Here is a 15069-nt window from a genome sequence, read left to right on the forward strand (position 1 = left end):
CTTACTTCCACTTATCCCCATTTTGTGACCACTGATTCCGATAACGGGTGTCCTCTTCTGAAGCTCTCGGATGCCAATGAGTATTGAATTTTCACGACCGCGCTGTAATCGAAACCGACTTTCAACCTATTACGTCGTGTTACGTACATTTAGTACGTGTTGTTGAGATGTTAGCCGACCCCGTGGTCTAGGGGTAGCGTGCCTGCCTCTTACCCGGAGGCCCCGAGTTCGATACCCGGCCAGGTCAGGGATTTTTACCTGGACCTGAGGACTGGTTCGAGGTCCACTCAGCCTACATGATTAGAATTGAGGAGCTATCTGACGGTGGGATAGCGGCCCCTGTCTTTAAAGCCAAGAATGACGGCCGAGAGGATTCGTCGTGCAGACCACATGACACCTCGTAATCTGCAGGCCTTCGGACTGAGCAGCGGTCGCTTGGTAGGCCAAGGCCCTTCAAGAGCTGTAGTGCCATGGGTTTGGGTTTGGTTTTTGATGAAATGTTAAGTACAGGACAAAACTGGCCAACCGGACACCAGTGGGATCCGAGCAACCGACGAGAAATCGGGAGGTTGTGGGTTCTGTTTGTTCTGTGCTTAACATCTCATCAAGACGTACTAAATGTACGTAACACGACCTAATAGGTTGAAAGACGATTTCGATCTCAGATACCACTCTGTTAATTTCTTTATCCATCTCCTTGCTACATATCTAGTTCAGCTCCAGTTTTTGGACCATTCCTCGTCTTGGGCACCCTTATACCAGTTCGTTGTCTTATTAATGGGTTCCGGAAACGATCTCTACAGCGCCGTAAGCGAGAACAGACAGAACACAGGCGTTTGTTTCTCTACTCATACTCAGAGTAAAATATTATTCTTTAAAATGAAACTACGAAACCAGTACTTGTTCTTCTCTGGAAGGATACCGTATGTCCTAAAATCATGTAATATTTAACGTAATTTATGTTGTTTCCGTTTACTTTAACCTCTTCCTCCAGACAGTTTGTCATTAACATGATATTTGCTTCATTCGCCGTAAGTCCAGCTTAGTTGTACTCATACAGGCCCTTCAATACGCGCTAATGCTCGGAGTGATTCTCTGAAATGAGGATAACGTCATCTACAAATATCAAGAGAGAAAGGTTTCTGCCATTGCTTTTTAATAACGTATTTCTGATCCTACTAGCGTTGAAACACAAACAACATACATAATGCGCTCACAAAAGTAGTTGTTTATCAAAGTTTTCCCAAACATTTCAAATATCTCGACAGTGCACAAGTACTTAAATAAATAAACATACAGATAAAAATGTTCCACCACTTTAGTTTTGTCAGCATTAATATTCAGCAGCGAAGCAAACGGAGGATGTTTACAAAGCGCTAAAAATCAGCTCAAACATAGCTAGAAAGTCGCTCAAGTATTAATGCTGCAAGCCCTGTATAAAAACACACAAGGATTTAATAAATAAATAATAGGCATGAGGTCTGTACATTCTAGAGAGATTCCCTCCCTATCTTACTTGGCTTAGGCCCAGCTCTAAAGAACTATTAGTTAGATGTATGTGTTTAACGTTCAACCTCTAACGCGACGGTACCCTCAATTGATACTTTTCTCTTAAAAGAGTTTTGGAATTTTTCCAGCTCCATGGCTAAATGGTTAGCGTCATGGCCTTTGGTCACAGGGGTCCCGGTTTCGATTTCCGGCAGGGTCCGGAATTTCAACCATAATTGGTTAATTCCGCTGGCACGAGGCCTGGGTTTAGGTGTCGTCTTCATCATCATTTAATCATCATCATCATCACCACCACCACCACCACCACCACCACCACCACCACCACCACCACCACCACCACCACCACAACCACCACCACCATGACGTGTAGGTCGCCTAGGGCGTCAAATTAAAAGACCTGCATCTAATGAGCCAAATGTGTCCTCGGACACTCCCGGCACTAAAAGCCACACGCCATCTTTTCTGGATTTTGTTCTTTTAGATGCTCTTTATTCATCTTATTCTTCCTGGCCTATTCCTTATTTACTGGAGTCGGCACTACTTGTACACGTAGCCCAGTTTTATGTCCGGAAGCCCTTCCTAACTCCAACCCTATGTCGAAAGAATTACAATTCACTATTACGAGTTTCTGGGGTGATCGGTAGTGTGGTGTATTGTGTTTATATGGCTATATGTATTAAGAGTGAAAATACCCAGTCCCAGAGCCAGAGGAATTAGACATAAAACCAAACTAATACCCATGGCGCAACAGCCTCGAAGGGCCTTGGCCTATCAAGCGACCGCTGCTCAGCCCGAAGGCCTGCAGAAGGAATTAACTATACGCTGTTAATATACCAGACCAGGCCGAGAAACGAACACAGGGTCCTCTGAACCGAAGGCCAGTCCGCTGAACATTCAGCCAAGAAGTCGAACACGTAAATGTGCTAGGAAATCTATCAATATGAGCATCTCGTTCTGATTAGGAACAATATAGCATTAACCAACGAAAGTACTCGTAGAGATGACATCCTGACAGTCGACAAGAATGAATCCCACAGTTCAGTTCGAAACTGATTTTAAAAAGGCCATTACTAGCTAATCAAGAAAAAGAGAAGATTTATGAGCCCACGGCAAATTATCACAAAAACATGTGAAATCTCATACATGTTAAATAGAGGTCCTGATGGGCTGCAGGGCAAAAATTCCCAGAATTTTTGTGACGACCATGTCCACTTCAGTATTGTAAACACGTAGTGAGATTGCCGCTTTCACACTGCTGTGCGACGCACCGACACAGATAGGTCTTATGGGGGTAGGAAAGGGCTAGGAGTGGGAAGGAAGCAACCGTTGCCATAATTAAGGCACAACTCCACCATTTGCCCGGTGCGAAAATGAGAGACGAAGGGGAAAACTTCGTCAGGGCTCTCGATGATGGAGTTCGTATACCCCTTTCAGACCGTGTGCGCACAATTGTGCGGGTTTGTATTTTATTTATGTCTGAGCTTATTTGACCTTTTCTTGGCACTAGACCGGACTGTAGTGATTGTGCGGGACACGTAGCACATACTTCAGTCGTTTTTATATAGCGCATGGCCACCAGGGGGCAGGAAGAAGAGTTTAAAAATGCAGTTCATTGGCAAGGTGGCGTAAAACAGTAAAGCCTAAAGTAAATATTTATTTATTGCATTCATATTAATCTAGAAGCTTCACTGAATATCAGAATGTAATCTATGAAGTGTGTAAATTGTTCAGTAAACGTAAAATTGTGAACTTTTAACATCGTACGTAATATCATGAGGTTTTGAATGTTGATATGCACAATTGTGTCGGCTAGGTTTTCTTACAGGCAATGCATACGGGAGTGCTGTGTGCTGCCACAAAAAGCACTGTGAAAGCAAAATTCGTATTCTACGTGAGAAATGTAATGTATAAGATTGTAATTGTTTTAAATCGTTCCGCACTGTAAAATAGAACATCTGATCATGTACATGTGTATATTCACATGTGCTGAGCTGAATTTTTTTAATTTTTTCTTTTTTCTGAGTAGTAAATTAAGTCCTAACACGCACAATTGTGTGGGTGCTGTTTTTCAGACGATAGTTCCTATTTTGTAAAATAAACTGTAAACACGTGTATTTGAGAGAATTTTAGTAATTTTTAAAATGTAAAAACATAAAGTCACACCTCCAGTTTTCTTTCAGGTCTGACGAAAAGGTGCTGCCACCAAAAGGGCTGTAAAAGCAAAACTCGTTCTCAGTGTAGAAAATATAATGTATACTTGTGTTTGAACAAAGATTTTTATTGTTCCACAGTATAAAATAGAACATCTGATCATGTACATATGTATATTCACATGCACTGAGGTAATTTTCGTTTTGTAAGTAGTGAATTAAGTCCTGACACGCACAATTGTGTGGGTGCTTTTTCTCAGATGTTAATTTTCATTTTGTAGAATAAACTAAAAATATACGTATTTAAGAGCATTTTAGTCAGTTTTTGACGTATAAACAAACAAAAATCCACACCGCCAGTTTTCTTTCAGGTCTGAAAGGGATACAGCATCTCCCAGAGTTACCAGATGCCAACTTGTTATGCAGGAAGTAGATATATTAGCAATGAAGAGGACTCCTTTAAGATTTTGATAAGTCCTTAAGTAGACTACGTAAATTACGTAGCAAATATGTATTCTCTATATATGTAACCTTCTTCTTCTTCTTCTTCTTCTTGGCCTTTTTCCAATTACCAGGGAGTGGGCACTTCGCGTGAAATTAGCCTAGTTTCCCTATACGGAGGGATGAACGGTATTCACTACTGCGTGTTTCTATAGTAGTTTGTAGTGTGATATATTGTGTGAAAATATAATATAATGGCGTGTAGCCTCCGAAGAGGCCTGGTGCAGGTCTTTTCGAGTTGACGCCGTATCGGCGACCTGCGCGTCTGTGAGGATGGGAGCCTACCTATGATGAATTCTAATGATGAAGCGGTGCACACACCCAGCCCTCGAGTCATCAGCATTAACCAGATGTTAAAGTTAAAATCCCTGACCACCGAGCTCGATAGCTGCAGTCGCTTAAGTGCGGCCAGTATCCAGTATTCGGGAGATGGTAGGTTCGAACCCCACTGTCGGCAGCCCTGAAAATGGTTTTCCGTGGTTTCCCATTTTCACACCAGGCAAATGCTGGGGCTGTACCTTAATTAAGGCCACGGCCGTTTCCTTACCACTCCTAGCCCTCTCCTGTCCCATCGTCGCCATAAGACCTATCTGTGTCGGTGTGACGTAAAGCAACTAGCAAAAAAATCCCTGACCCGGCTGGGAATCGAACACGGAGCCCTCTGAACTGAAGGACACTACGTTGACCATTCAGCCAACGAGCCGGACATTCTTTAACCTTAATCATGTAGTTTAATAAATATATTCTTCCATAGTAACCTTTAAGTTGGAAAGTAAAATCAAATTATTGGAAGCAGTAACCTGCACACAGGAGGTGAGCGCACCGTCGTGATCCAAAGGTTAGCAAGGTAGTGGATCTCTCATTAGGCCGGTTTCGATTCCAGCTCTACTGAACATTTAAAGTGATTTGGAATAACACATCAAGACAATGTTACAATTACCAAATTTCTGCCCCTGAAACTCGTGAGACATAAGTACACTGTTGTACGAAGCAAATACATACCGGTATATAGTTTGTTTTAGATATGACCCCCCAAAATTCCCATTTTCGGGATCATTTTCTGTCAAAATCACAGCTACTCTATATTCAGGTGAACGTGAAGTTGAGAGACTTTTTCTTTGCAAAAGTTATCCTAAAATCACGAAGGAGAAGCCACATCACAGATGTCAGCGTTCATGTACAATTAACAGTAATTACTTATGCAGTAACTCCTAATTTTGAACACCTAGCAATACGTGTGACAACGATTTTGTAAACTAGTTTCGTTTTTCTGTAATAAACAACTGTCTGCCGCGTCGAAGTTTGGTAGCTGCACTTCAATGCTGATGTCCGCAAGCATCTGGCCAATAGATTCCCAAATCGCCGAATTGAAAAGGAAGGCCCTGACCCATGGTCAGCGCCGGATCTCCCTCCTCTGGATTTTTTCCCATGGAGGTACATCAAGTCCTTGGTGTGCGAAACTCCGGCAGAAATCGATGATGAACTAGTTGAGGGAGTATGGCAAAATTTGATGCGCCATTATAATGCATGTGCTGAACGTGGTAGTCGGTCTTTTGAACAATTGCTTTGAGCTCTAAATTGTTGATATGTTGCTGCTATGAGTTATAAGGTGTTGCTATGTTGTATATAGGAGATGTAAGTTGCTGATATGAGGTGGGGGTTGTTTCTGGAAACACAAATATTAAATATGCATTTTTGCGATCATTATTTTCCTATCTCAAAATACTCGGTTTAGAGACCTCTACCAACTGTATAATTTTGACCTTAAAGGTTGAAGGGACCTGTATAACAAAGCTAAATCCAAAATAAAAGTGCATGGGAAAAGGGGGCTCCTCTACCGTTTCTAGTAATCGACAGATCACGATGAAGGTGAATTTGTGTAACCATACAGAAGATTTTTTAGTGTAACTTGTTATATGATATTTGATACATTCCGCATTTTATGTTGTTAATTCTGCTGTTGTTTTCTATTGAAAGGTACTGGTGACAACACCGTTTAAATGTCAAAACTCGGTAAAGTCCCGGATGTGTCATATATGATACATCCCAAAAATTACCCTGCAACCCACACACCAAAATTTCCCAAAATACTCTCTTTCTTAAATGTATGTCATATTTTGTCCCTTAAAATCAAAGTAAATATAAATTAAACAATGTTATGTCTAAATCTGCCCCCACACCAGAACCCTTAAAGGCTCCAATGGCCAAAATTATTGCCCACCCCCCATTTTTCAGATTTGTCATCTTTTGTTTTCTAAGAGCCCATTTAAACCTTTTTCTGTTTCATAAATTTCTAAATCTGGCCCTTCTTGAGAGGATATTGTATTTCTCTTCCCGCCAGGGGTCCAGAAGATACTGACTAGCTCTGACTTGAAATAAACACTGAAATATGAAGAAAAGAAACGAAACAGAGGACAATGACGATGATAATAAAAATGTCCTTAACCCGATAAGCATACAACAACATGTAACTTTAAATATGGGAAAAGCGCTGTAATTATCACAGACTAGACTTTGCCTAATTCCCAGGGCTCCATTGTTATCACCGCCAAGGTCTTCTCTGGAGATACAAGCAACTTCAACGTCAGCCCGTTCTGAGTAATCTGCATATTATGCAGAGATTATTTTAAATTTGATATTCCAGCTCGATTAATGTAAGCAAACAAAGCCATTACTGTGACAAGGGACGCTTAAAACTAAATATTTTCCAAGTGCAAAAGTTTGCTCCCTTTAAAGTTCCCAAAGAAGAAATATCCTATTTATTATGCAAACCATAATGAAACGAATAATTTAGAACAGTCAGTCTTCCTCTGTTTCATGTTCGTGTGGCATAGGCCCCTCTCTTACGTATAACCGCTCTGGTTAATATGTTCCTCGTAAAATAAAATATACACAATAATATGTTTCTCGTGTTAATTTCACTTGGGCTATTCTGTATGGTTACTCTAGTAATTCAAATTAATATTTGAGTCACCTACAGTAGTTAATGGTGTATGGCCTCTAGAGAGGCCTGGCGCAAATGTTTCCAGCTGACGCTCATGTAAAAAAAAGTAAAAATGGGGCCCTACCTAAGATGAATGCTAATGGTAAAATTCCCGACCGACCGGAAATCGAATACAGGACACTTTGGACCAAAGGCCAACATATTAACCAGAGCGGTTATACGTAAGAGAGGGGCCTATGCCACACGAACATGAAACAGAGGAAGACTGACTGTTCTAAATTATTCGTTTCATTATGGTTTGCATAATAAATAGGATATTTCTTCTTTGGGAACTTTAAAGGGAGCAAACTTTTGCACTTGGTAAAATATGAATTTGAAGTTACATCAACTCTTTATTCGTGGGATATTATCTTAAAGATAATGTGAAAATGAAAAGCCACAGCCTATTTCCAACATTCGACCGGGTCAGGAATTGAATGAAGCTCCCATCTAGCGGCGAGGTTAGTAATTGTGCCGGCCGCCAAAGCCTGTAGCACACCACAGGGGCAATGACTAATGACTGGCAGATAAAATGAAATGATATTGCAGAGTGCTGCTGTAATGAAAGATGACAGGGAAAACCTGAGTACCCGGAGAAAAACCTGTTCCGTCCTCGCTTTGTCCAGTACAAACCTCACATGGAGTGACCGGGATTTGAACCATGGAATCCGGTGGTGAGAGGCCGGCGCGCTAACTTCTGAGCCACGGAGACTCTGATTTAAAGATAATAAATATTTAAAAATAATGATGAGTGTTGAATTTTATGTTCGATTCCCGGTCAAGTCAGAAACTTTTACCTAAATTTGAGGACTGGTTTGAAATCCACTCAGCCTGAGTCAGAACAATTATTAAGGAGATATAAGACAGTGAGATAGCGGCCCCGGTCTAGAAAAACCAAAAACAACGGCCGAGAGCATTCGTCGCGCTGACCTCGTAATCTACAGGCCATCGGGCTGAGCAATGAAGCTGAGGCTGTCGTGCCATGAGGTAAGGGTGGCCTGAATTTTATTATTACTGTAGGGCTATTAAGTAATACAAAGTAAACGACCGAGCAAGTGGTCATACGGTTAGGGGCGCGCAGCTGTGAGCTTGCATTCGGGAGATAGTGGGTTCGAATCCCACTGTCAGCAACCCTGAATATGGTTTTCCGTGGTTTCCCATTTTAACACTAGCCAAATGCTGGGTCTGTGCCTTAGGTAAGGCCACGGCCGCTTCCTTCCCACTCCCAGCGCTTTCCTATCCCAACGTTGCCATAAGACCTACTGTATTTGTGTCAGTGCGACGTAAAGCTAACGGTATAAAATAAAAAATAAGAAGTAAATGTTACCTCAAATCAGAAGAAAGTTTATATAAGTCTCTGCTTCAATGATTTTGATGTGATATGCTCAATCTATGACTGCAAACACTGTGGATCCTATAAACATGTGTTTTTTAAAATGCTATTTGTTCGGGGCGTCGACCTATGAAGATCTCTTGCCCCCTACTTGCACCATATATGAGGAACCTGCGTGTATGATGTAAATGGCGGAAATGTAAAGTGTTGTATATGAGGAAAGGAAAGTTAAGGACGACACAAAACATCCAGTCCCCAGGCCAGGGATATTAATCATTTACAATTAAAAACCCCTGACCCAGCCGGGAATCGAACCCGAGGGCGCCGGGTGACAGGCGAACGCGTTGCCCCCTACACCGCGGGGCCGGATAAACATGTGTTATTCCTATTTCTTTTTTACACCATAAGATGCTGTAAAATAAACATGAATACTGATCACAACTACATTACAGTCTGAATATTCCTTGGGCTCAGGATATTCGCCTAGATTTGAAGTGATAAAAACTTCTAGAAGTCGAGCTGAGGGGGCTTTGTGAACCCAAGGTAACGGGTTCGATACCTACTCAGTTCGGTATCTGAAGGTGTCCAAATACATCAGCTTCGTGTCAGTATATTTACCTACACGTAAAAGAACCCCTGCGGTACACAATTTCGACACCTTGACATCTCCGGAAATCGTAAAAGTAGTTACTAGGATATGAAACCTGGAGCAGTATTATTGAACAACTTTTACAACAGTTGAGAGGGGAATTTCAACTCACTTCTCTATTCAATTAAAAGGCTGAGAGTTCCTCCAAACAGTCATAGTTCACAGCGGAACCAGAACTCGAACTCCTGTCAGCTGGATGGGAATTGCTGCGCTAAATCCCAGACTATGGCGTCAAGCCGAACTGCTACGTATGTTACTTCAGTGATTATGACTTCCATAGAAGCACCATCATCTAACAGAATAAGTTCAAAATTCAAGTACGGCACATTTATCGAGCAGAACAGTTCAGAGTATTAAGGCGCTTATCACTGTGCATACAATCCACGAATTTAGACTCAGCTGGGAGTCGATTCCATAATATACCTTCAATGAATGGCTTTCCTAAGCTCATTCATTGAAAGTCCTAACAAATACTGTGCTGATACTTCTCTTGACAGATTTGCCCACCTCTTTATTGTCACATTAGTGCAGACACGATACCGACATAGGTTATTACACAATACACGATAAGACTACGCGACTCATGATAACAATGTCACTTACTGACGTTCTCAACAATGAAAAACTTGCTAACAACTTAGAGAATATGTTTCTTAGATGTGAAGCTTCCACGGTCTGTTGAATTATTTAGTTCTTCCGGGTTGAACCGTGTTGTTGTTTAATGTACCTTGCGTACAATTTGCTGACGTTTAGAACACACTGCAGTATTCCTTGTCAAGGTGACTGAAATACCCCTACGAAGCTAAAATCTCGTCAAATTTTACGCAAGGTAGATATAACAACAATAACACGGTTCAACCAGGAAGAAGAGCGAATGTGTTTTTTACTTTCATGTTTGCCTTTCTAAGAGGAGAAAACTAGGAGAGTCAGGAGAGTTTGGTTGGAACTGTTAGCAAACACCGCTTATACAGAGGCTGATCCTTCAAAGGTAAAGCGGTCTATGATGAAAAAAAAAAAAAAAAAAAAGCAAGCTTGATGTTTTAATTAAGTCAGAAGCCACGGCATCTAAAATACTACATAGAGTCCGAGTTAGTGAGACGTGAACTCTCCGTTCGAATAGTCTCACTTTCTCTGTCCGCGATGCAAACCATGAACGTCCTGGGGTGTTTTCAAAATTTCCTGTGGCTATTTGTAGTCTGTTGCAACCCTTGTAAGAAAGACCCTCCGACGAGGATGGACGGCATCTGTCATGTATAATAAAATGCGTGTTATTGTAGTAGAGGACAGTGTTGAGTGTGTTGTGTGATTTGCAGGGATATTGGGGACAGCCAGGGGAAATAACTATTTAAGGTTAAAATATCCGACCCAGCCGGGAATCGAACTCGGGGCCCTCCGAACCGAAGAGCATTATGCTAACCATTTAGCCAAGGAGCCGGACAAATGTAAATTCGTGCCCTCATCTTGTGCATCCTAGTGCAGATCTTTTCAGACACAGCCCCAATGGAGGTGAAATGCATGTACTGTACCATTTTAACCGCATACCAGCCCTGCCGGCATTCTTAAATCTCTAGCAGTGCCAGGTATCGAACCTGGGCCCCCGACGATGGCTCTAACAGTGCTAACCGTTACACTACGGAGGCGGACACAGCCCTAATGAGAAGAGAGTGTCAGTACTTCCTGACAATACAATTTACAATTATTTAGCTCCTGATATAAGGGTATAAGTGTCCTGTGTCGTTGATTTAATAGCCAGAAAGAATTCTTCCACTTCACATCCAGTGTTGCCAACCCATAAATCTTTTCCGCCAAATGTTAGTTGAAAATCCGCTAAATTTCGAACTGAAGCAAAATAAGATACACCAGCTGTTTTAATAAAAGAGATTAACTCAACACTCACCAGTTACAGAACACGAGTTCATCATCTTCTCCTCACCGTACTATATGCTCTGAAGCAGATGTGCAGGATTGAGATCCTGCGGTTTCATGAAGCCACATGGTACTATTCTTTTTCAAAGAATATGCTGGCAGTTCAAAGCAGCAAAGCACATACGGAAATTTTTAAATCTATTTCGAAAGTTATTTTCACTTTCATTACTCTTTTCATTGTGTTTTGATAAGACCGGAAAGAAATAATGTCAAACAATTTCGCATTTATATTGCACTGCCAATTGACGCACCGTCCGTACTTGGGATCACTGGAAAGCTCAACCAACTTAAAGTCCATTCTTTACGAAATATCTGACTACTTTTTAACCTATTCTTTCGACATAATGACATACCAAACGAACCTGATGTCAAAAGTAACATGTTATCAAACACGACACTACCCGGCTCATCAAGAGTACAGTAACGATTGTAACAAATTCTGACTGAGGCTGTGGGCCAGAGCTGGTCTAGAAAACGAGTCGTAGTATACAGCATAAGTTCAATACAACAGGAATAAGTAGACTGTTATGCCGTACTAAGTTCTATATATTTTTTACTCCTGGTAATGAACGGTGATATTGTTACCGCTGAAAATCGCTAAAAAATGTTTGAAAATCCATCAAAAAACCCGCTGTCCGCTAAACAGAAAATTTATCCGCTGTTCCATTTAAAAATCCGCCAAATTTGGCGGAAAATCCGCTGAATTGGCAACACTGTATCACATGAGAGTTCCTTAAAATTTATATTCCCTATAAACATCAATGTTTCAAGCTCCGAAACAGACAAACAAAAGTTAATATACACAAATCAATCCCCTTGACAGCCACTGTTCGAAAGTTCTACCCTTGTTTAGTATGGAATGACTTTACAATGCACTGTTCGATCCAGTGTACCTATTTCTTCGGGACAGGTGGGTTTACATAGGCTTTATTCTGTTTACATACAATCTGATTATATTTAGACATTTATGTCGGATTTATCATAGTGAAGCTAGACAACTAAGACGGTCCCAGGGACAGACTAGATAATGTAAGACGTCACGACGCGTCATTTAGAATCCCTTACCTTGACATACCACTGGGTCTTGGGCCGCGAGGACTTCAAGTTGGCTCCAGCGCAGGCGCACTGCAACAGCATTCCCCGGAAGCGATTTCGGCACGGGTGTTGTTGATCATGGCGAGATGGGATAGGGCACGGCTCGGCGGTGGTTGAGGGGGCGAGGGCGGGGGTGGGAGAAGGCCGCTGCTCCTGCTGGGCCAGCAGACCGCCGTACACCTCGGCAGGGATGAAAGGCGCCCCTGGCACGTTAGCTGGCCACAGCATCGAAGGCTCTACCGGCCGCCCTTACCCATGACAGGGCTGGTTGTTTCTCAACACTTGGGCCGTTTATTCATTATCACACACAAGAAAGAAAAGAAGTAACCTGTTTCTTCCCCTCTAATTATTTTTTTATATGAAGTTTCCGAAAAACACTGCAGCAGCCGGTTCTTTATTTGCAATTACTGTTACAGTGACGATTACTCCAAATATAAACACGACACCAAAATTATTTAGTACTTTCAACACTTTATACACTGCGGAAAAGGTAAAATAGACACAGTAAAACAGTTGCACTGTTTATCTAAAATTACTCATAATTTAATTGATCCCATGTGCATACAATATCAACTTCTATTTCTGAAAGATTTATTATGTACTATGTTTTTACTCTTCCTCAAGCGACGCCGTTCACACGTCGTCGGGCGGGCGCAGCGTCGCGCTATAGAGACCACCGTTGCCGAGGGCAGCTCGCACACTGATCCGAGCCAGTGACTTACGCTTCCCTTCCCGCCTGACGGCGCATCACAACACGCACGCTCCGTGACGTCAGGTCTTATCTCGCTCGATATATCGAACTCTTTAACTGTTGCGTCACGGGTGACGTCAGAGTTGTCTGTTAACATGGAGTGTGTTGAGCACCAGTGATTTAATACAACGACGAATGACTCCTGTCATAAACAATGACTAATTCCCGTCACAGACCGAGCAATTCATCATTTGCGACATACCTGCATAACCGAACAGTGTTGCCAACTTAGCGGATTTTCCGCTAAATTTAGCGGAATTAGAAGACTGTCGGCGAAGAAATATATCATTTAGCGGACAGCGGATTTTTTGGCGGAATTCTAGATTTATTATAGCGGAATTTAGTGTTTTATCCATTTTACGTTTTTTTTAAAATTTGTACTCCAGTCTGTCTCTAAGCTATTCCGTACTTCCTGTCAGGAGCTAGCAGTCACATGAGGAAAATACGTTATTTGGATTTGATGTTATGAGATCATGGTATCATAAATTTGTAATGCGTGGGGAAAGGGTACTTATCTCATAGTTAACGAGTGATAACAGATAGTGAAACTGTGAGGGAGTAGCATTTATATTTATGTTATGAAAGAAGACCGGTTTTAATAAACTGGCCTGTTCTGTGTGTGGCCCTTGAGGTAGGGGATTCACCTAGTTTGCACCCGGCAGTAAAACGCCTACAATTTTTAGCTCGCCGACTCGCAGGCAGGGGGTTAATCCCAGTGAAACTCACAGATCAGGTGAGTACAGATATTTACTTGTATTATTATTATTATTATTGTCCGTTTATATTGCTCATTATTTGAGATCGGATTTCTTGGTGGAATTTTAGCGGATTTTTAGTCGTATTTAGCGGATCTTGAAAATATAAGTTGGCAATGTAACGGAATGGCCAGAGAAAAACTCCCGGGATGAAAAGCACACAGCCGGGCTGAATGGCTCAGACGGATAAAATTCTGGTTTTCTGATCCTAACTTGGCAGGTTCAATCCTGGCTCAGTCCGGTGGTATTTTGAAAGTGCTCAAATACGTCAACCTCGTGTTGGTAGATTTACTAGCACAATTCCTGCGGAGCAAAATTTTCGTACCTCGGCGTCTTCGAAAACCGTCAAAAGTAGTTAGTGGGACGTACAAACAATTAAATTATTATTATTACTATTATTATTATTATTATTATTATTATTATTATTATTATTATTATTATTATTATTATTAAAATTACACACATCAGTAATATTACAAGTTTTAAAACTCCCGTCTTGTTCGCTTACTCCTTCCCCTAGCAATTTCTCTTTCCCTTCTACCGCATCTTCTCATTTACATTTTCCTCTTGCCTTATGTTCCTTATCACTGCGGTGGTCCTCAATTTCTTTGAAAACAAAAATAGGCTTATATAAAACCTTGATACTTCTGCCTCTATAATCATTTAAGCTCCGCCCTTCATTTTCCTGTATGACATACGGTCATGTACTTCGTGAAGCCGATAAAACATTATCGTGGATATTCAGGGGTGTAGCCAAAGGGGAGAGGGTTAGTGGGGGTTATAAATCTCCCCCCCCCCTCCCGTGGACATTTTACAAGAATAAAATAAACAGACAATGACAATAAAGGAATAAAACATTCAGAGTCATAACTGAAGAACCAACAGATCTGTTCTATATAGTTTCTAAGAAGCCTCGAAGGTTGGATTTTAGATTGTAAACTGAACATATCATTCGGTGTAAAACTGTTCACCTTGATCGTATTGTTCTTGTTCTGTATTCTAATGTAAGATTTTGTAGTGTACTGCAACCTGAATATCAACATAATTTACTTGTATCAGTGTCCTTACAATGACAAGTCTGGCATATGAGCACCACACATGCACAAGCAACTTCATTGTGTTCTAGCATCATTTTGTAACTATAACCCCCCAGCCATCGGCCGATCCCTGGTACGTTGCTGTGGATATTTAAACACATTACTTAATTTTTACGTAAGTATGTCTTCGAACTGTGGGTCATCCGAAAATTTGTGTAACGAAGTAGTCTCATGTAACAGAATGGGTGACGTAATGTTACCTGATTCACCAACCTGTGAGAAACAGGGCTAATAATGGTCCTCCTGTCAATACGACTGATTACACAATTTGTATATAGTGCATACTAATTTAATTCATGCCACAATCGTACATATTTCGA

General features: G+C 41.3%; 1 protein-coding gene across 1 annotated transcript in view; it reads right to left on the bottom strand.

Annotated features, from left to right (window-relative positions):
- Positions 1-12811, bottom strand: part of LOC136872730 (ral guanine nucleotide dissociation stimulator-like 1) — a 528038-nt gene extending 515227 nt beyond the window's left edge. Inside the window, exon 1 of the mRNA XM_067146557.2 lies at positions 12117-12811. Within this exon, the coding sequence (XP_067002658.2) occupies positions 12117-12374 (258 nt within the window). The 5' untranslated portion in view covers positions 12375-12811. The remainder of the gene's footprint in view (positions 1-12116) is intronic.
- Between the last annotated feature and the right edge of the window lie 2258 nt (positions 12812-15069).

The sequence above is a fragment of the Anabrus simplex genome, chromosome 4 (assembly GCF_040414725.1).
Source record: "Anabrus simplex isolate iqAnaSimp1 chromosome 4, ASM4041472v1, whole genome shotgun sequence".
NCBI classification, from domain to species: Eukaryota; Metazoa; Arthropoda; class Insecta; order Orthoptera; family Tettigoniidae; genus Anabrus; species Anabrus simplex.